The sequence below is a fragment of the Pyrgilauda ruficollis genome, unplaced genomic scaffold (assembly GCF_017590135.1).
Source record: "Pyrgilauda ruficollis isolate IOZ18807 unplaced genomic scaffold, ASM1759013v1 scaffold54, whole genome shotgun sequence".
NCBI classification, from domain to species: Eukaryota; Metazoa; Chordata; class Aves; order Passeriformes; family Passeridae; genus Pyrgilauda; species Pyrgilauda ruficollis.
Window position 1 is genome coordinate 8,593,887 of NW_024527044.1, and position 21,317 is coordinate 8,615,203.

The 21,317-nt window shown below is 42.3% G+C and overlaps 1 protein-coding gene across 8 annotated transcripts in view; it reads right to left on the reverse strand.

Annotated features, from left to right (window-relative positions):
* Positions 1 to 1,934: 1,934 nt before the first annotated feature.
* The window catches only part of HMBOX1 (homeobox containing 1), a 62,588-nt gene continuing 43,205 nt past the window's right edge, over positions 1,935 to 21,317 (reverse strand). For 2 of the 8 annotated variants that reach the window (XM_041480898.1, XM_041480905.1), the window contains exons 7-11: positions 9,620 to 9,702; positions 7,330 to 7,425; positions 5,847 to 5,941; positions 5,584 to 5,685; positions 1,935 to 2,383 (exon numbers count right to left, since the gene is read on the reverse strand). In XM_041480898.1, coding sequence (XP_041336832.1) covers positions 2,246 to 2,383; positions 5,584 to 5,685; positions 5,847 to 5,941; positions 7,330 to 7,425; positions 9,620 to 9,702 — 514 coding nt within the window. In that variant the 3' untranslated portion in view covers positions 1,935 to 2,245. The remainder of the gene's footprint in view (positions 2,384 to 5,583; positions 5,686 to 5,846; positions 5,942 to 7,329; positions 7,426 to 9,619; positions 9,703 to 21,317) is intronic. The other 6 variants (XM_041480899.1, XM_041480900.1, XM_041480906.1 and 3 more) reach the window with 5 other exon arrangements.

A 21,317-nucleotide genomic window follows, 5' to 3' on the forward strand; every position in this document is an offset into this window, starting at 1 on the left:
GGAAAGCACATAAATTTTCCAATGAAATCCATAAGTGGAAGTCGAGGCCAAGCCCTACCTATAGATCTTCCAAGGGACAGAGAGGTGGCACGGCGGTGCCCTCTGAGAGCACAGGATCTCCTCGGCACATGAGGGAGCAGTTTGCTCCACATGGACAGAGGAAAAGCTGATCTGGAGGGCTCAGCCTGCCTCAAAACCTGCTGAGGAGCCACACTGGAGCCATCACGAAGCTCTCTGAGGGTTAACAGGGAGGAAGGGATGAGAACAAGGTGAGTAACAGGAATTTCCCTTTGCTCCACCTCGAAAGTGGAGGGGAGCAAAGGGAAACCCATCCTTGAGCTGTTTTCCCCTCTTTAGGCTATTCCCACACAAACTGGGAAGATAAAGCGGAATGTGGAGGAAATGCTATGCAAACTTTTATATACGTGTCTCTCTACAAAAATTTCCGTAGGTTTTTAATTTGTTCTCTGTTAATGTAACACAGCCCTGCCCGTCTCTAACGCTTCTCGTGCTGTTTCCATCAAAACGTTTCCTCTTACCGGCAGCAACATATCATTTTATCAGGATGCCAGGAGATCATTTCCACACAATGCTAGCAGATGTAATTTTCTTAGATGCACACACAGTTCATCATTTAGATACTAGATGACAAGGTGATCGCAGGGTGACTCTGTAATGCAAGTTTGCTGTTTGGTATTTGGAATTCTCAAATGATAAAAAAAAGACTTATCAAATATAAATATCTTTAAGAAAAAAGTAACAAAAGTGCTACATATGATCAAGGAAAACAATTCCATTAGTTCCTGCTACTTAAGAGTAGGTTTGCTTTACAAATATTACCACATCCATTATCAGTATGGCTTCCAATTATTAATTAAATTGCTCGTAGCAGTATAGCTTTCTCACACCTTAACAAAGACAGAGTAAAGAGAACACAAAACATTCACACCCCATTTCTCAGGTAAGAGATCCTCCTGCCTTCAAACAAACAAAAGAAGTTCATATTTAGGAGAATATTTATGCTCTGATGATTATCTAGCAAAGGTCAGATGTTGAATTCTCCAGTAACCTTTCAGGCTAGTCAGGATGTAGGCATTACTTACACAGACGTGTAAAAATCCACTCACCCATTTTAGGACCTTAACAACCTTCCTGGAAAACATTGCTTTCGGAAGTGGCAAAGTGGAGAGGGGAGCAGAGTGGGGACAGAAAAGGTGAGAGAGAAGGAATTAAGGTGAAATTGTTAATGATGGATGGGTAAGAGTCTAGACCTCTTCTGAGCAGGCACTGCCAGCCATGCCAAGAACGAGCAGTGGTTCTGAGAAGTGGACTGTTGTCCATTTAGACATTCAGCTCATTTTTCATTTGATCCCAGGCTGGGCTTCAACCATGGTCGCAGAGGCAGAAGGCAGCACTTCTCCACTAAGCCACGCAGCTTGTGAGAGTAGAGGATGTCTGTGTTGAATATGTGAGCATCAACTGAAATGTGGGAATGTGTTTCCAATGGACATTCTCGGCACAGCACCCGAAAGTAAACGGAGTCACTGTATGACCAGTGAGGCACGGCTTATTGCAGCTGGAAATCATTTATTCCCATGCTGGAGTGGGGTTTCTAAGTGTTCTTTTTACTCTCTGTTGATACTCCCAGTCTGGTGTCCATCGACCCTGTGCCACTACCTCAGCTTGCATCCTTTCAGTCTCAGGGCAGGGAAAGCGTACGGACTATCGGTTTCAACACCATCTCTAAGATTATCCAAGATTTTAAATGTAGCCTAAGACTTGTAATTGAGGGCTGTCTAAAATACCTGGAAGCACTTTGAATGCTAAGACAGAGCAGCAAGATTTTTTTTTTCCTTTTTTTTTGTCTTTTTTTTTCTTTTTTTTTTTTTTTTTTTTTCTTTTTTTTTTTTTTTTTTTTTCTTTTTTTTTTTTTTTTTTTTTCTTTTTTTTTTTTTTTTTTTTTCTTTTTTTTTTTTTTTGATTTTACCTTTCTAGCCACTGGGGGCCGGGAGAGGGAGGTTGGTTGGTTGATTGATTATTTATTGGGAATTAATACTGAGAGAGTATATGCAAAGGCTGAGGGCACCATGCCATCTTCACAGAACAAGACCCTAACAGCTAACTGACGTACAAGAAACTGCAAAGTTATACTGTAAGAACACATATTAAGGACCGAGGAAAGTCTGCTAAGGTGCTACGTCTAAAACTAAGTTACTTCTTGCTTTGACCCTCCCCTCTCTTGGCATCAGTCGTCGTCCAGAGCCTCTGTCTTGATCTCGTTGGCTCCTTGCCGGGCCAGCGCCAGGATGGTGTGGTTGACTGCTGCCATCTCCACAGCTAAGGAAATGGGGTCTTGGTGGTCACTATGGCTAGTGCTGTCATCCTGGGAACCATGTGGGAAGGAGCAGAGAGAAGCAGGGTTATTCCACAAGTCCAAAACCACAGAGGAGAAAAGAAATGAGCCGTGTGATTGTGGGGAGACAGAGTGCGGTCACAACGTGGGTTCAGGAGTGGTTTAGGACTGGTTTACAACTGGTTTAGGACTGGCTTAAAACTGGCTTAGGACTGGTTTACAACTGGTTTAGGACTGGTTTAAGACTGGTTTACAACTGGTTTAGGACTGGTTTCCCTCACTGTGCAGACAAAGGTAAATGAGGCAGAGAGTGGGGGACCCAGCTCTGGAGGAAAATATTGAATTATAAAGACACAAGTGATACATGAAGTTAAGCCAGGAAAGCAAATTAGGACAGGAATCACTGGGCAGGTCCATGCTTATAGCTGGAATATACAGTTCTAGTTGCCCTATTTAGGTCATCCCTGGCCATGGCAAGTGGTGGAATGAGATTAACTTTAAGGTCCCTTCCAACCCAAAGCATTCTGTGGGTTCTCTGATTCTATTTGATGCCACAACAGAAATCGAAAAGGCAGAGAAAAGAAACATCCCAAGGGAAGAGGTTTCCTCATGAGAAGAAGCTAAACAGAGTCAGGTCCTCCAGTTTGGGGGAGAAATGGCTGATGGTTGACATGATAAATGTTTATTACAAATAATTGGAAAATAAGAGGACAATTGTCCATGGTTTTTTATGATCTAATAATCAAAGACACTCGCTGGAATGATAATGTGATCCAAGGCAGCAGTGGGAAGCACTGCTCACCTAGCACAGTTCAGTTCAGGATTCACTGATTTTACATCAGACAAAAGTAAAAATGGCTTTAAAAGTGTATGTTTGACAAATCCAGGGAAAATTAGTCTGCTAGAAATTATGGAAACTCAGAAAGCCTCTTAAGTAGTAAGAGAAGTACTGATTTCCAGAAGCTCGAAGCTACTAGAATGAAATAATTCTATACACATTAGAAAAGCACTTTTTCTTTAACTGCTACTATTGTTGAAAACCATGACACAAACTGAGCCTAAGCCTTGGTCCAAATCAGCATCCTGTGAAAACACTGAATTCACACAGATACAGGGGAAAAGATGCTGGAAAACTCTTCCAATGCTAAAAAAAATCACAGTGACTGAAGAGGACTGGAGCCACCATAAATCATATAGGGAATTTTGGGAAAAAACATGGTGCTTTCCCCTCTTTGAAACAGGGCACTACTAGTTATCCCCCTGCGATCTTGGATTTTTAAATTATTACAATTTACAGAAAGGAAATTGTAAACATTTATCAGTCTCCCAACAACCTTCAAGTAATGACCTTGTGTGATTTAAAATTTCAAACGTGCATAGAGTATTTTAAAATTAAGATGAGGGGTGGCAAATGTTGAGGAAAAAAAAAAACAAAAAACAAAAAACCAAAACAAAACAAAAAAACCCCAACTGAACAAAAAAAAAAAAAAAAAAAAAAAAAAAAAAAAAAAAAAAAAAAAAAACAAACCAAAAAAAAAAAAACAAACCGAAAAAAAACACAAAAAAACAGGATTTGGTAAAATCCTGAGGTTATTTAGAAGGATTCATTCACTTATAACAAGGGTCTGGTAAATTTTAGGGTCTCTCAGAAATCTTTGTCATGGTACAAATAAAAAGCCCTAAAATGTGGGGTTTAGGCACTTTGTTAGTATTCAGATGAACTTTGTGTTTTAAAGTTTATTAGAGTTTAATTAATTAGTTTTTTCTGTGGAAAACAGAATTTCTGGGTTTAACAGCTAAGGGATGTTGAATGGTCATCAGGAGAACTTGCCATTTAATCTGCTTTGCTGCTAATGACTGATTACACCTCGTAGAGGAGCCCAGATTACTGAGAAATATCATTTCTAAGGCCTCTAAACAAAAATCTTTAAATTTTAATAACCCATTTATTTCTCTTTTCAAAGTATGCTGGTTAATGCACAGTAGAAAAACATAGTTCAGGAGCCTACATCACGCTCCACCTCAGTATTCCAGTCCTGTCTGTCTGACAGGGAATTTTCTGGGCTTGGCAGTGGTTTCTAAATATTCCATGGCAGTAACAGAGCAGCTTCTCATCACTGAGAGCCAGAAAAGTTGGTCCCACCAAATCTGCTGGTGCTGACCTATAAAAAGGGTCTCAATCCCCATCAGGAGCAGAGCAGCTGGGGATGCCTCTGCCAGGGATCTGCTGCCCTGGGCCAGAGCCAAGTGTGCCAGGGACTCATTCCAGGACACTCAGCTGCTGTTCCACTCCACCAGCAGCTTTTGCAGAGGGAGAACTCCCAGTTTCTCCCAAAAGAGGCAGGGAGAAGTGATCCAGCCCAGCTGCGGGGTAGCACAGAAATATCTCCTCTCAAAAGCAGGAGTGAGCTGGTTGAGTTCAACCAGTTCAGCACAGACAGCCCTGGGGGTTTGGCCAATACTGGGAAAATTGGGAAGGGGATGCAATACCTGTCAGGAAGGTGTGTGAAGGAAGGGTCACCAACTTTAGGGTAGGTGAGGGCTCAGAGTGTGGGAAGGGGTATTCTTTTGCTAGAGAATTTGAAAAAGAAGTGGCTGTCAAGGGTTAAAAACAAACAAGCAAAAGAGAGAACAGGCAAGAATTAAAATGCAAAAACAAACAAACAAACAAAAAAGACAGATAATATGTAAATAATCCAAATTGTGGCACACTCTTGCAGAACAATATGGAATAAGCCAATTAAAGGTCAGGGCTTAGTAAATCAAATCCTTTCCCCCACCCTTCACCCTTTGTCTGTCAGTGTCTGAGGGATGATCCTGAGAAGCTCCTGGAAGGTTCTCCCACAGAACAGAGGGAGCTCAGGAACTTCCAGGAGGGTGCTCAGAATCCTGCTGGGAAAGGCTGGCACAAGGAATTCTGAAAGCTCCTGGGCAGGGCTCCCTCCTGCTCATGTCTGAGGCCAGGTCAGCAGCTCACAGCAGGGGTGGCCCTGGCTAGAACAGGGCCTTTCTTGCAGAAACACATCAGAGGTGCAAGAGGTGCCCAGTTTTTCAGGGACAAGTGTTGGTGCCTGACACACAGGGCTGTGAAGGACCTGTCCATCCCTTCCTGAGGGAGGGGAACTCAGGGTGACAGGGAAGGAGAGCGTGGGTATGGCAGGGCTCTGGCTGAGGTGAGGCTCTCCTGCCGCGTCTCAGACATTGTGTGTGGTGTGAGGGGTGTAACTTGCTTGTTTGGAGCAGATCCTCCTGTCTTCTTCTACCTTCTCTGCTTCTCTGCCTCCTTCAGAACATCGTCCCTCCTCCTCCCCGTTGCGTACTTGCCAAGTGTCCTGTCGTGAGGCAACAAATCCACGTGGGTGAATACTGGATTCTCACCCTCTCCCCATCACAGTGACACAAAAGCCAAACAAAACAGGATTTTCAAGAGGCAAAAGGGCCTTTTTGGGTGTTTGAGTTCTCCCTGTTTGGGCCACGAGGCTCCAGTGCTCACCTGCTCTGAGTAGTCGTTGCCGTCCACGTCGTCGCTGTTGGAGTGACCTCCAGGACTCTGTACATCTATTCCATGGCTCTCCAGGATTGCTGCTTCTTCGAAAAAAGCAAATGGATCCCTCATTTATCTGATGCATTGGAGAAGTTAAAGTAACTCAGGGCTTTTTTTTCCCTTTTTCGGGAAGTTAGAATGACTGGAGGAACAGGGTTAGTTCTTAGCACCTTTCTTTTCACCCTCCAACATTTGGGAAGGCAGCCCAGGTACAAACACTGGTTTGCCTGAAATCCTTCCCTGCCAACTACCAGACTGTCCTGGGAGTAAAAATCCCTGTCTTCCAGCCAATCCTAACAGAAATCAGTGTCATTTCTAGGGTGGCAAAGGCATTCCCTGTAAATCTTCCCCTATAGTTTGGACTGGGCAGGACTCAAGGGGATGGGGAGTGTCTGAAAATAGATGGGTGAAATTTCTGAAAGCACCTCAGGGATTTGAAAACACAAAAATTGATCTTCCAGTAGGATCCATATATCTAAAGCTCCCCTTGATTCTTTTTGATCTCTTTCCAAACCTCCTCTCCAAACACTAAGTTTGCTTTATTCCCCCATCCCTTTGAGAAGCCATTTTTACTTGTAGAAAAATAAATTTATTTAAACTTCAGTAACATGTTAAATGATGTAATTAGAGCTTTTTTTTCTTATTCAGAAATAAGGGAAAACGTGGAACATTTGAAATAATTAAAAATACTGGAAATAAGCAGATATGGATGTCTGGTCACCCATGTGTTGCAAAAGCAATTCTGCATAATATCTAAGTAAGGGTATCAAACTTTTTATGAATGGCAGTAGTTTGCTGAATCCACAAAATAATAAATCACTGAGGTGATTTATTCTCCTCAGAATATCTTATCCACATCAGAGGGTCTCCTTCCTACAAGTTCATAGTCACTTTTGATTTCCTTACAGCTAAGGACCCACAGGGTTAACTGTGAAGTGACTTTTGTATTTTCCTGATCATCCATAAAAAATGTGGCTTTTTTCCAGCCACTCGTCCCTGGGCAAAACCTTGGAAAGCTGTCAGGGGCAGAGATATAACCAGGATAAAAACCACACTAAGTTTGTGAACCTGCCAACATCTCTATCTCCTTTATTTACAATTTTGAGGTTTCATTTCAGATTTGAGTTTGGATACTGAGAGGAGGGAAATGCAACTCTCCTTCCACCTATAAAATTCTCACTTTGCTTTTTAAAGCTGATCTTCCAGTAAAACTTTGTAACTGCATCACTTCTCCTGCCCTGATGACAGAATTCTACAAATTACACGTATTTCACAAAAAATCTGGAACAGCAAGAGACTCATTTTCATAATTCCTCCACATTTCTCCCGAGGCTGTCAGCACCTCTGGTGTTTTCACTAATTTATTCTTACGTAATTGCCACCTCTGCTGAGCAAACCCCAAGCCTTACAGGCAGGCTCTGTGATACATTACCGATATTGGCTCTTCTCTTGATCTCCTTCCTCCTGTTGGCAAACCAGTTGTACACTTTGAGGGAGGTAACTCGCTCCAAATCCGACAACTTTTTTCCTAGGAGAGCAACAGTAGGGAAAAACAATAGTTCAGTGGTGTTACTCACTGGGTTCCAGAGAAGCTGTGGCTGCCACATCCCTGGGAAGTGTCCAAGAACAGGTTGGACAAGACTTGGAGCAATTCGGGATAGTGGAGGTGTGCCTGTCCTGGGATTGGAATTTTAGATGAGCTTTGAGGTCCCTGTTCACCCAAACAATTCTGGGATTCTATGGGATAAACCCCTGAAACACAGACAGCACTGGCAAGTTATTATAACTGAGAAAAAAGTGAACTTTATGTGGATCACATTCCAGTGTCTAGGTGCTGTGGCACTAAGGGCCAAGTATCTTCTTTTCTTCTGTTTTTTTTTTTTTTTTTAAATCTGAATTACAGGAATTTCTTTACAGCTTTAACCAACTCAATCCAGAGCCAAGGGAGAATGAAGTTTTTTTTTCCAGTTTGAGCACAAAACTGAGATTCCAAAAACTGAAATTCCTGCCACAAACCTCATCCCTGGGGCTCCTTCTCTTACTATGTGTCACGAGGGTACAGTTCACTATTTCACACAGCAGTAAAATGAATGAAGAGGTTTTGTGTCACCCTTGCAATCTGCTGTCCTTTCTCTCAGCCCCCAGCACCCATCACACCCTCCCAACAGTGCCAGGACACTCGGGATCTTTCAGGAGAACAGGGGTGGATGCTGGAAACTGGATTTTTACACTTAAACCAACAAAAAAGTCCCAAAAAGCAGAAGGCAGCTATAGAAAACTATGCCTTTATCTGGTCATCAACATAAATAAGGGAAGACTGGAGGGATTAAGTATTTCAAGGACATCCTGGAAACCTCTTTTGTTGCTCTTGACCCTGTATAAAATGTTCCCCATATCTGCATCCTCAGACCTCTGCAGGCTACACAGGGTTGAGCACCCCCCTGCTTCTGACTCCTTCTCAAAGTTTATTTATTCAGCATACAAAACACCCATGTAATTGCAGCAATCTGCACACTTAAATAAGTTAGGAGAGATGAGACAAGTGAAAGAAAGAAAACTCTGGAAATTGATAGCTTGGCTGCTTCCTAATGGTTTGCATCAGCACCACTGGCAGTATTTTACTGCTCCCTGACATGGCCTTGCAGCACTTTGTTCCAAGTTGCTCCACAAACCAGCAGTACAGCCAGGAATCAAATCCTCAGCTCTCTGGTCCTCTGATTTTCCAAGGAAAATTTCAGCAGGTATTAGGGAAAATTTATTTTGCCAGAAGAGTACTCAAAATTGTGGAACAGGGGCCTGGAGATGGGAAAAGCTCTGGTTTTGGAGAACCTGAAAACTGAACAATCTCATCTAAGCAGGTCCTGCCTCACCAGATTAACTCCAGAGGTCACTTCCATTCTTAAGTGGTCTGACCCTGAGCTATCCTGTGATAATCCCAGCCCTCCACAACTCCCTGAAAGGATAAAAAGGTGGGGATCCGTCTTTATTCCCAGGGAACAGGGACAGGACAAGAGGAAATGGCCTCAAGCTGCACCAAGGATGCTCAGGTTGGATATTGGGAACAATTCCTGTCTGGAAAGGGCTGTCCAGCCCTGGCACAGCTGCCCAGAGGTGGAGTCCCCATCCCTGGAAGGATTTAAAATCCCCGTGGATGTGGCACCTGGGGACAGAGATTAGTGCTGGCCTTGGCAGTGCTGGGGATGGTTGGATTCCATGATCCCAGAGGCTTTTCCAGCCTAAATAATTTTGTGATTCCATGTGCATGACTCACACTTTAGTTGCCTTCTCATTAATTTTTATTCTGGTTGTAAGAAATCTAAATATATCCAAAACACAAGTTCTGAAATCTATGTAAATGTTTGGTTAGCAAAACTAAGCAAAGGCAGGTGCATCCACTAACACTACACTGAATATTCATGCTCCACTCCTAAGTATAACTTCTCCAGAAACAGGGAAAATGCAACTTGTTGACCTAAAGATAAGGTCCTCCATTAACACCCAGGTCCTAATCTGAGATCCCTGTCTGGAAGCTGTAAAATATTAAAAAACAGGAGAGTTGAGCCCCTTCCTCCTCCAAAAACCTGATTTATCAAGTCAAGCTTGATGACTTTGGAGGTCTTTTCCAACTCAAATGATTCTGTGATTCTGCAAACATCAGTCTCACAACTCAAGATGCTGAAACCTCTTTGTTTTTGGGAAGGACCCCCCCAGCAGTTCCTCACCTGGTTTTTGTATAACTGCATTACAGGCGTTGGCAATTTCTTCTCTCTTTGCCTCGTCGGGATATTGATTCTCATTGAAGTAACTGCAAAAGGGGAAAAAAAAAAGCTGTTTTTTTCTTAAGAAATCAGAGCATGAAGGTTCCAAAGCAGCTCCACTAAAAGGTGTCAGCTGCTGATTTATGCATCACTTCTCCAAAGGTACCACAGTGAATTTTATGGTAAAGTAACACCAGCCCGCATTTATGTCCACATGGAATGAAGGAAACTTCCCAAATCCCTCAGATAAATGAGTATTATCTCAGCATTTGGAATATTGTACTAGGACACCCAAAAAATGCAGGCAATTCCATGGATATCAGAGTTAAGATTGTCAAGTGAAGCATCATCTCCAAGACACCACAGGCCTTTGACTTTACTATAATTTATTTTTTATCCCCTCACACACCCCCAGCTTAGGTAGAAGGAGCTGTTTAACATTTTTTCTGATCCCTGTTCATATATATTTTTTAATATATACACATCCATACATACTTTTAATATCTGTATTATGCAAAAGCCCACAAATACTGCACAGACAGATGTGGTGTGTAGATGCTATGAAATTGCACAGGATGATTTCTACAGTCAGATTGTTTTTTTAAAACCACAATTCAAAATTTTTCAATTTTCCTCAGAACGACACATTGAGTACAGCATGTTTCTAACACTATTTTTTTGGGAATAACTGTGATTTTATTGTACTTTATATGCAGTAAACACCCTATAAAAGTTAAAACTGTTTCCTCTTTTACCTCATTGAACCATTCTGCAAATTTTAATGAACTGATTTACATTCCACAGAGCTTATCAGATCTGCATTAAAACCAACAAAACGTCCTGTTTTCTACAATGGGCTCTGCTAATCATACCACAAGCAGAGACTACCACTGTTTTTTCTGTAGATTATCCATAATATATAATCCTAGGATTTCTTTTATCAACTTTGATCAGCAGCAGGCCCGGCTGTTGGACAGCTGCTCTGGATTTGAAAATAAGATATTTATTTCCTTAACTGTAGATCACTTGGTAATAGGAGATTCAAGCATATTGAGGCAATTACTATTTTCCATTATTCATCCAGTGGATTGGCCCCAGCTACTTTCTGTGGAAATCCAGATTCTGTTCCACACAGGAACTGTTTCTGTCCAAACTTTGAACACTCAGGTTGAATTTTAGGCGCCACTACTTTATCCCCCTGTTCACAGAGTCATTTACAGTCACAGCGATGCCCAAAATGGGGTCCTATTTCAAAGCTGCTGCTCAGTGAGTAAGAGAAATCACACATGAGCTCAGAGAGTTGCACCATTCATGGACTTCCAGGTGATCTCCTGGGAGAGAGCAAATGGAACCACAGGGATAGCTCAATCTTCTCCAAATGAAGGGCAGCTCTGCCTTAAACTTCAGTTCAAGTGTTGGAAAAGTTGGGAGTTTGTCAGCCAACAGTTCCACTATTAGAGTGAACTAATTGCTGGAATTAAGGTGACCGAGGAATCAAAGGAGTTCCCTGACACAGGACTGGTGTCTTTGTTCAGCTTTATGAGAATTTAGAATGAACATCACACCCTCTGGAAATGGTAATTAATTTTAAAGTGCATTCTCCCCTCTTCCATGCCTATCCCCTTTGTGATTCCAGCCTTTGAAGTGATGTGTGTGTCCATCTCAAATCCGCAAACTTCTGTGCAAAGGGGTTGCAGGGTTCTCTACAAAGGTGCATTTTTGGGGAATGGAGAACTTAAAAAACACAGCAGAAAATGCTTTTTCCAGTAGTTAGTGATGGAAGGAGAAGCTCAGGATCCCAGTTCCACAGCCCCATGACAATATTTCAGCTCTCCCACCTACAGAGCACTGCCCTCTGCCCAGAGCCAAGAATTGTTTCCTCTTTTAAGCACCCTGAGATAAAGGAACATCAAGAGATCACAGCTGAAAACTGCTGCTCTGTTATTTACATGCACATATTGCCTGCCCTGGAGTCCTAAACAGCATCACATGTACAAAAAACAACATTTATGGAAGAAATTACAAAATACATAAAATTATCAATCAGGGTGACCTTGAACTGCCCATTCTTGTTAATTCAAGAAAGTGAGACACTAATTAAAGCAGCAAAGGCAACACCAGAGCCACCAGTGACCCTTTTCTAACTCAACACTGTCCCTTTCCCAAGCCACAGCCAGGCTTTTGCTGCTTCCAACAAATAATAAAAATATTTTCTACCAACAACAAAACTTCAGCCCATGCTTACATTTCTCTGGGATAACAGGAAATCTCCCTGTGATGGAGCAAACTTCCAGAACTGGACAAGGAATGAGACACCTCTTCTAGCAAATGAGGGAATTCTGTGTATACCAATCATTTTTGTGATTCAGAAACTGCTGAAGTAGTAATTCTTATCTCTAAACATTTTACAACTAAGTTATAAACAATTAATTTGCCTGTCGTTTCTCATCAAATTTCTGATCTTTTCATGTAAATGTCTAAACATTTGTACAAGAAATGTTTAAAAGAAATTCTCACAAAAAAATGTGAAATTCTTCTCACCCTAAATGTCCAATTTATGAAAAAGCATCAAAAATCTCAGAGAGCTGTCACACAGCTATCCTGGTCCTTTTTGTGGGATCCCAAACCCAAGTGGGTACCAGCTGGAAGGGGAACTAGTGGAGCAGTTAAAGCTCTGTTTCTGCAGCTGACAGTGATTTTAGAACCTGCCTCTCCTTCCCCTGCTGGACTATTCCTTATCTTCATTAATGATGGGACTTCTCCTTCCCCCACACATTTATAAACTTGGCCAGCCCTCAACTTGTGCTCCTCAAAACTGAATCTTCTCCTCAGAACTCAATCCCAGGATGGGGTGGGGTGGAAGGGACCTTGAAGATAATTCAGTTCCAACATCCTGCCATGGGCAGGGACACCTGCCGCTATCCCAGGCTGCTCCAACCCAATCCTACACAAGTCCAAGGATCCAGGGGCAGCCACAGCTTCTCTGTGCAGGTTGTGCCAGAGTCTCGCCACCCTCACAGGGAAGATTTTATCTCCAAAATCCAACCTACATCTACGCCCCCTTCAGCTTAGGGCCATTCTTGAGGCCATACTGTTCATCTCCATATTGTGCTTTTAGTATTTGAAGGAGTGCAAGCTTCTTCATCAGAGCTCATAACCTGAAAGGAAAAGGTCTCACAGCTCCAGGTAACCCTAAATATCCAACCCTAATTGCTGATTTTCCTCCTCAGCCTGCAAATCCCCTGTGCATAAACTCTACCAACACATCACATTTCATCCCCATCCTATCAAGGTCTTGTGGCTGACGTGCCATGACACAAAGCACAACATTTAAAACCTCCCACCACGTGGCACTTGAGGACCTGGCTTAGTGGTGAACTGGTGATGCTGGCTGATGGTTGGACTTGATGATCTTAAAGGTCTTTTTCATCCCTAATGACTCTGTGGTTATATGATTCTATGATTCCTGAGAAGTAGATGAGAATAATTAAGTGTTCAAGATAGGGAAGCCATGGAAAAAAATTCAAGGCTTCATCACTGACTATTTTGTTTGCTCATGTAGAAGTTGTGAAAACACTGTGATTTTTTTGGACTACAGTTCTTCTTGCAGTAAATTAATTATTCTGCCTCTAGTTCTGTTTCTTATCAGCCAGGTACACAGGCAAAGAATGCAGGATGTCTGAAATTCCCTTCACAGCCACAAACCTGTTCACAGCCTGAAAAGTTTCTGAAAGCTATAGATGAAAAATATGAAGCCATATGAACTTAAAAGGAAGGAAAAAAAGAAAGGAGCAGGCACAAGTAACTCCTGCAAAGGCACACTGCTTTCTAGACAAAGGGCAGCTGTCAGCTGAATACCTTCCATGAAGAAACCAAATGATCTCTTTTGTAGAAAATGACAGTGGAGGATTAAAATGAAAAGTGGCCAAATAATTTACATGAGATGAGAATCCATATGATGGTAAAGAATGTGGATATCCTTGAAGCCGTTTCATTTCAATAACACTGAAGCCCAGAAAAATTGCAGATTCAGAGAAACCCTCTTTCTTTCAGGGATAATGTGCTTAGGACAATGATGGAGAGGGAATCCATCTCAGCCCAGGGCTCTGTAATGGAAGGAGAAGTCTCCCCCCGACTCTCTACCAAGGTGCCCCTCTCTGAATTCCTGCAATAGCTGCCAATCTTTTTTTCCCCTTCTGTTCTCGAGGCTGAGATATCAGATGCATTAAGCAATGCCTCAGTAGTGCTCCTGATAATCCACAGTGGAAGTTTTGTTGCTTCCTATCAGCTTTGCAGCTGCCAGGGAAGTGTCTGAAACAACAACCACTGAGCAGCAGAAGGATGGGTGGGGCCGGTGCTTTTCCAGATAAGGAAAAAGATAAAGCCCCCCAAAACTGATCAAAAGACCCCAAGTTGAGGAAATGCATAGTTTACAGCAGGACCCAATGGTTAAAACTTCCAAGTGTGGCAGGGGTTCGGAGTGGAGAGGCTCAAAAGTGTTGCAGGGTAAGTGCTGCTGCAACTGAGTCACTCTCAGGTGAGGTCACGCAGGTATGGGGACACAGATCACCCTCCCTGGAGGAAGGATAACTCACCTTGCAATTAATGGGAGGCAAGAATACACAGATGGACATTTACTGAAGAACAGCAGACATGCTGCGAACTCGCTCCCTCACTTTGTGTTTGCATCCCTGGGTTCCCACTTCCACCCCTGTGGAAGCTTCACCTGCCAGTGAAATATCCTGGCACTCTTGTGGGGGCTCCAACTCCTCTGCTGGAGACCAAAGAGCCACAGAAGGGTTTGGGCTGGAAGGACCTTGAAGACCCTCTACAGTTCCCACTGCTGTCATGGGCAGGGACACCTTCCACTACCCTAAGTTGCTCCAAGCCCTGTCCAGCCTGGCCTTGGACACTTCCAGGAATGGGAGATTCATCTTCCCTGAACTCAGGCTGCAGTCCAGCTCAACACAATTTAATCACAGAGCAAAGGGAACGATCCCATCCTCTCCTTCATTCCCTTTCTGCAGGAATGTTTTGTGCCCAGCTGCCTGCCTGGTCCAGCTCCCCACACGTGCCAAGAGCAGCGGTTGTGCAGCCAAGGGAGGCGGGAGGACACGGCTGAAAAGGCAGCTGGGCCCAGCTCCTTCCACAGCAGCTCCCAAAGATCCTCTCCCAAGGGATGCTGAAAGCAAAGCCAGAGCCATGAGCTGGGCCACCAGCCCAGAGAGGGATGGAAAAGCAGAACTGTCCAGCTCCCACCCCTGGACGAACAGAAGCTTGTGCTGTCCCCAGGGATGGAGCTCCCTGCCAAATTCTCTGGTGTCTCAAAATACATGAGGTGAAAGCTGCTCCTTTGCTCTGATAAGATGCCTGTAATTTCAGCTCCCTATCTGGTTTCCCTCCCAAGAGTTCCTCTGCTTTCCACTGACAAGGCACAGAAAACACTCCAATGTAGTTACCTATTTATCTCTCATTAGTACATTTATCACCCCAGTATCACCCAGCAGCCAGAGGTCACTGTTCCAGCCTTTGTGGCTTGTAGCAGAACTATTATTCAGGCTGTCAAATCAATGGAAATATTCCTGAAGTTAGTCTGTCATCTGTGCCTGAGATCTTATCTCAGCGTGGCATGAGACAGACTGTCAGAGAAGTGGCATTCAGAGCATAATCTCATCAGAAAGTGTAATGACTGGTTTATTTCCCAGTAAATACTGGCCAAGAATATCACTAATGTCACTCTCAGTGAGGTCAGCAGATGACACCACCAGTTTTATCTACTGATATTTCTACTGATTCCCTAGTAACGACATGGGTGTCAACTAAACTAATGATATAAAGTCATTTTTATTTTTGACAGCAAAATTAAAGCTCCAAGATATCCCCTCCACAGATAAACTCTGATGGAGCTGAGAACTTCCCCCAGGACTTGTAAAACATAACCAGGCAAGGATGGGAAGTGCAGCTCTCTGGATGAACTTCAGTCGAGGCATCAGCTCAACCAGATCCAAGCAGCAAAAATCTAAGAAAAAAAGCCCTAACCCAGAAAAACCACTGACAAACATGATGGCTGCAGCTCTCTGCTGTTTTTTCCACAGCACCATTATTTAGCCAATGGATTCCACAGGTCCATGGATTTAAAGGAATGGAGAAACCACTGCAGGACTGTAGCCTGGCCTCTTCTACAGCACTGACAAGAGGTCTCTCAGCAATTCTGGAAGCCCAGAATTAAGCCCAGATCTTCTGTCTAACCTGCACACATATCCAGTCCCAACGTAAAATATTGGGGATTTATCCAATGCAGAATTTACTGTAACTTTACATCACCTTTGGAACCAAACTGTAAAAATCCACATTTTTTAAAAATCTCTCTCATTCCCCAGTTGAGCTTTCAGGCCCAGGGTATGGCCACACTCTGTCCAGGGACAGCACAGTTTTTAAGCCTCTCACTCTAAGAAACGTTTCATTCTTGGATTTCTTTTCATTGCAAGTGCAAATCTAGAGGAGAGATCTCACCAGCACTAGATCACTTAGAGCACCAGACAGAGAGAAACTGAAATTATTTCACACCTCAGGACGTGTCTGCATACATAAATTCCAGAACCATGTCAGCACACATTAAAAATCCTCACACAACAGAGCTGACTCTCAATTCTGGCTTTACAAGTCACTGTCTAAACTCCAAGAGAGGCATTTCACTGATGTTTCTTAGCAGGAATCTTCTCTGCCACGTAGATTAAAATGCCAAAAATACACCTTGCACGGGAGTGGGTAAAGCTGGATGACCTTCAAAGCTAACAGAACAACGAGGTTTTCATTCTTTCAACATCACTTTCTCAGAATTTTGACAGCGGTCTCGAGGACCACAATCCTATCAAGCTATTAATATTATCCTAAAATTTGTTTAGAAATAGAATTAATTGATAATAGCTCTGAAAGCCTTGTACTTGCAAAAGATAATCTGTGTCTCCTAATCTCTAGCACCCTACTGTCGAGATAATTAACAATTAAAAAAAAGAATAGTTAAGACATCCGAGGTGGTGATTTACTCTTCCTTCTAATTGGATTTGGTGATAAGAGCATTTCTGAAATTACACAACAGGCCTCTCCTGAATGGCAAGATTTGGAGTTTGCAGCAATTTGAAACACACAGGTACTTTTTGCTTAAGGCACCTTGAAGACAATGTCAGCTGAGATTTTGAATATCCTTCAATTTATCCTTAAACTTACTGGCACCACCAGACTCTCAAAGCCAACAGAATTCACTAAATTGTTCATAAAATAAAAGTGGGCATTTTTTGAAGCCAGCAAGTAACCAACACATGGAGACAAGATAAAGTGAGATTTGTCCTGCTGGTTTGTGTAAGCAAACAGCATCTTCAAAGCTCTTCCTAACAAGGCATCTAAGCATGAATAATAGGATCCCTTGTTCTCTTTTATTTACTTGAAATATTTAAATGGAGACCTCCATGCTGCAGGGATATTTATGTGCATTAAATCCACTGGACTTTGTGAGTGATAAACAAAACCTTTCTGCAAACAACTGTGAAACAAACATCTCATCTTCATTTTTAAATGTGGTACAGGGCAAGAGTTATTTCAGTTGTATTTTGGATTATCTGCTCCTCTCAAACAAAGCCAAAGCAGGGTCAGCCCATGGAAGAAACATCTCCGAGGAGGGATGAGGAATCTCTGCAGGAATCAGCCCTGGCCCACCCACTGGCAAGGGCTGTTCTGCTGCTGGTGACCCAAAATTCCAACCAGACAAACTCTAATCAACACTGAGGGTTTTACAGACACCATTCACAAGACAACAGAGGATTCCAAGGCTTTATATGGCAACATAAATAAATAACAAAACTTGGTTTTTACATTACTCAGAAGATCTTTATTTGCTCTCTGGAACAAAATATTCCAGTCAGCAGAGGCAGAGCTCTGTTTTCAGCTCATCTGGTTGGGTATTCCTAGAACAGCCTATCCCTGCCTCAAAACCGTGCTTTAGTGGGAAGCTCAGCCCTGGATGTGTGTAAATAATGTCAGTGTGAGCACCAAGGTCCCTCAGGTTGTCCTCACTCTAGCCTCAGTAAGGTTTTAGTTCTTCTGGATGGGAATCTTGGAGCCTCCCTTTGTTCCAAGCCTCCAGAAGAGGAAAAAATACCAATCATGAGATTTGGGGTTAATCTCAGTATAAACTGACAGCTCCCAACACCACCACCAGCATTTTCCCTCAAAACTCCACAAGTTTTTGTTTTCAGTTTCTAGTCTTGGACCAGACTTGGTTCAGCTCAGCAGAGCCCCCAACTGCTGCTGTATTTTCAGAAAATAAAAAATAATTCAGCTAAATGAAAGGATCCTACAGGACTCCACAGACAAGGCCAATTCCTGGAGCACCTAAAGTTATCCTGCACCTGGATATCCAGCACCTAAAGTCAAGATGAAATCCGACTTTGGGCTTGATACATGTATTTTTCCTAACACCCAGCATCCTCAAGATCTGGGCCAAAATTGTTATCCCATTAAGTGTTGTACAGCCATGTAGCAGAAAATGTATTTAATTTTAAAATATCAATCCATTCTGTACATTGCAACCTAAATACAACGCAAGAGATGGACAGAAGCAAAGGAAAATGAGAAATAATGAATGAACCCAGTAATGCCAGTGGATTAAACTACTACAGTGCCAAGACAAACTTCAGGAGGTTCTTTGTAGACAACACAGCAAAGAAGGAGATTTAAGGGAAGTTTTAAGCCACCAGGAAACTTTGGGATCTTTAAAGAATATTTCTCAAACCTGGTAGCAGCAACATCTTTTTCTTTATTTCCTGAAGATTGTTCAGTGACCATTCACCATCCACAGGGAAAGGAAATAGCTGCATTTATTACCCAACTTTTTTTTTTTGTTTTTGTTTTTTTGTTTTTGTTTTTGTTTTTTTTTGCCTACAGGGTTGTGAATAGTTATCTTGGAAATAATAAGCACCAAAGACTCAAAAGATTATTTGATTTACCAACACCCATCATGCTTCGTATTTCAAGAGCGCTTCTTATACCCAGATCATCAACTCCTTTAAAAGTATTCTGAAATTGTCTTTTTTCATCTTACTCTTTAATATTATTACAAGAATTTACAGGTAGAAGAGAAGAAACCAAGATTAAATCAATCCACAGCTCTTTACTCCCAAGATTTGTGCTCCTTGCCCTGAGCCATGGTTTTTGCCATGTGCTTTCTCTTAAATGTCATTGTCACCCTCGCTCAAATCAGCTGAGTTTCCTGGGGACAATCCTTTAAGGAGGCATGACCTTAACAGTGCTGGTAGTAAAGCTCCAAAAACAAGTGAGGAATTGACAAAAAAACCTAATTATTCTTAGCATTTTTGGACTTTAGTGAAGTATTTAATAAAGTGACAAATGGGAAATTATTCACGATTTTGGAAGAGACAAATATTAGTATAATTATGAGATAGGGTAGAAAGGAAACATCTAACTACGAAGAGGCCGAAAAATTAAATTAATGGCATTGAAGACAACAATCAGGGATAGTCCTCAAGTATCATCTTTGGAGCATCTTAAAAACAAAAACAATTAATGATCCTGACAGAAAGTCTGCACATGGTGATGAATCTGCTGAGACCAAAGTCAGAAGCCACATCAATACACTGAATTGAAGCACCATAAAAAGTAATAGAGAATCCTAAGGGCAAGAACTAAACAGAAATTTAACGGTGCAGCAGCCAAGGTCACCCACTTTGGGAACAACAACTTCACAGGCACAAAAAGATCATCAGCTGGGAAGATCAGTTTTTGTGAAGTCACTGTGACCAAAAGATACAATGCAACAAAAGCACCAAAAAGGCCAAGCCTGACATAGAGAGGATGCTGCTATTCCTTATCCTGAGAGAAAAGCATTATAAAAGGCACTTCTATGCTGCTGACAGAGTTCCTCACAAAAACAAAGTATACAAAACAAATTAAATCTTACATGTGTTCCAAAGGAAAATCAAACAAATAAGAAAGCTGGGCTACACTGGATCACCAAAAAAAAAACCCCCAAAGAATAAAAAAAAAAATCTAGGATGTGGTAATGACTTTTGTGGCTAAAGCCCATATGGTTCTCTGATAGAACATTTTTTCAGGTGCTCCATTTAAACATTTTAAAAGTGCTCCACAGTCTGACCAAGAGCCCATAAATACATGATGCAACAACTTAAGAGTCTGACTTCGGAATTTTCCTCTTTCACTTCTCCTGGTAATGACTCTCTTTATTACTTGTGTAAAGACCTCCCATCTGTTACTCCATGGCAGAGAGCTTCCTTTGGCTGAGGAAGGGCTGGACTCTGCTCAGAGCTGAGCTGCAGTGAGAGTCAGCAGGAATGCTCTGCACTGTTCTGGAAAGCAGGAATGGGAAAATCCTGTTGCACTCTGGGCTGGATGGTGCTCCTGGATCCTCCTTGTTGACAGGAGCAGCAAAGCCCTGGCTGCAGCAAAACAGAGTGACAAGGTGTCAGCCTGGTCCTGAATTCCTTCTGAATGCTTCCCAGACCACTCAGGAAGTAAATTCTGTCAATCACTTCGGGAGGTTTGTTCCAGCGGTAACAATACACACGGATTGGATGAATCCTGCTGGGAGGGGAGACCCTTCCCTCAGCTTGGAGCTGTTCTGGACAGCCCAAACATTATGAACTACCACATAAAATGCAGCCTGAACTTGCCAGGGGCCACTTCACACGGTTTGTGTGACAAGTTTGTCATGGCTTTCCCTGCCTCCTGAATCCACGTTAGAATACCTGAGAAAATAACAGTTTAGCTGATTAATAAAAGCTATTTATTCCTAATTCCTTCTGTGTCCTTTAAACAGGACAATCACAGGAAAAAACAATACCATGAAGGACTGAGGCAAATCAAGAAAGCTCAAAGAGACAGGAATCACAGCACCAGACTTATATTTTTACACTGTCCTTACAGCAGGCAGCATCTAGAGGTCTCAACATGATTGTAAAGAGCAAGAGGTTCTGTGTATGAACCCAGCACAAGCCCTTGACTCCCACAAGTTGTGCCCAAGAACAACTGGCATTAACAGTTACATTAAATAAAGTTCTGCAAGAAGAATTATTTATACTGGATACAAATAAAGCTGGTATTTTTGAAATTCACAGCAATTAACACTCCCACGACTGAACTTCATTTGCTATCTCGGCATTAAGCAAAGCACTACACGTGGAGAAGAACAAATTCCAACTCCTCACATACATGACCAGGTCTAAATCAGTAGTAGTTCTTCAGGAAAAGACTATTCTAAGATGAGACACTCTCAATCAGTACACAAAAGCGATCAGCAAAAAAAACAGATGTTAGGCTGGAGGTCAGAGAACAACAGGACTTGGATTCAGCTGCTTGTGTAAGCTGGAATATTTACCCTGGAAATATGGAAATCAGCTCTGCTTGGGTCCCCACTCACCTGCCCCAGGTCACTAGAAATTGAATGTAAGAATAGAAAAGGTCCAAAGAAGAGTGACAATTAATATTATTAGAGGCAAGGGAAGCCTTGGTGTCTGAGAAGAGATAAGAGAGTGACTGTTAAGTTCAGAGAGGAGATAAATGAGCAGCACATTGACAGCAGCACATACAGAGAATGATCCTGGATAAATGCAATGTTCTGCCTTATTCTTTC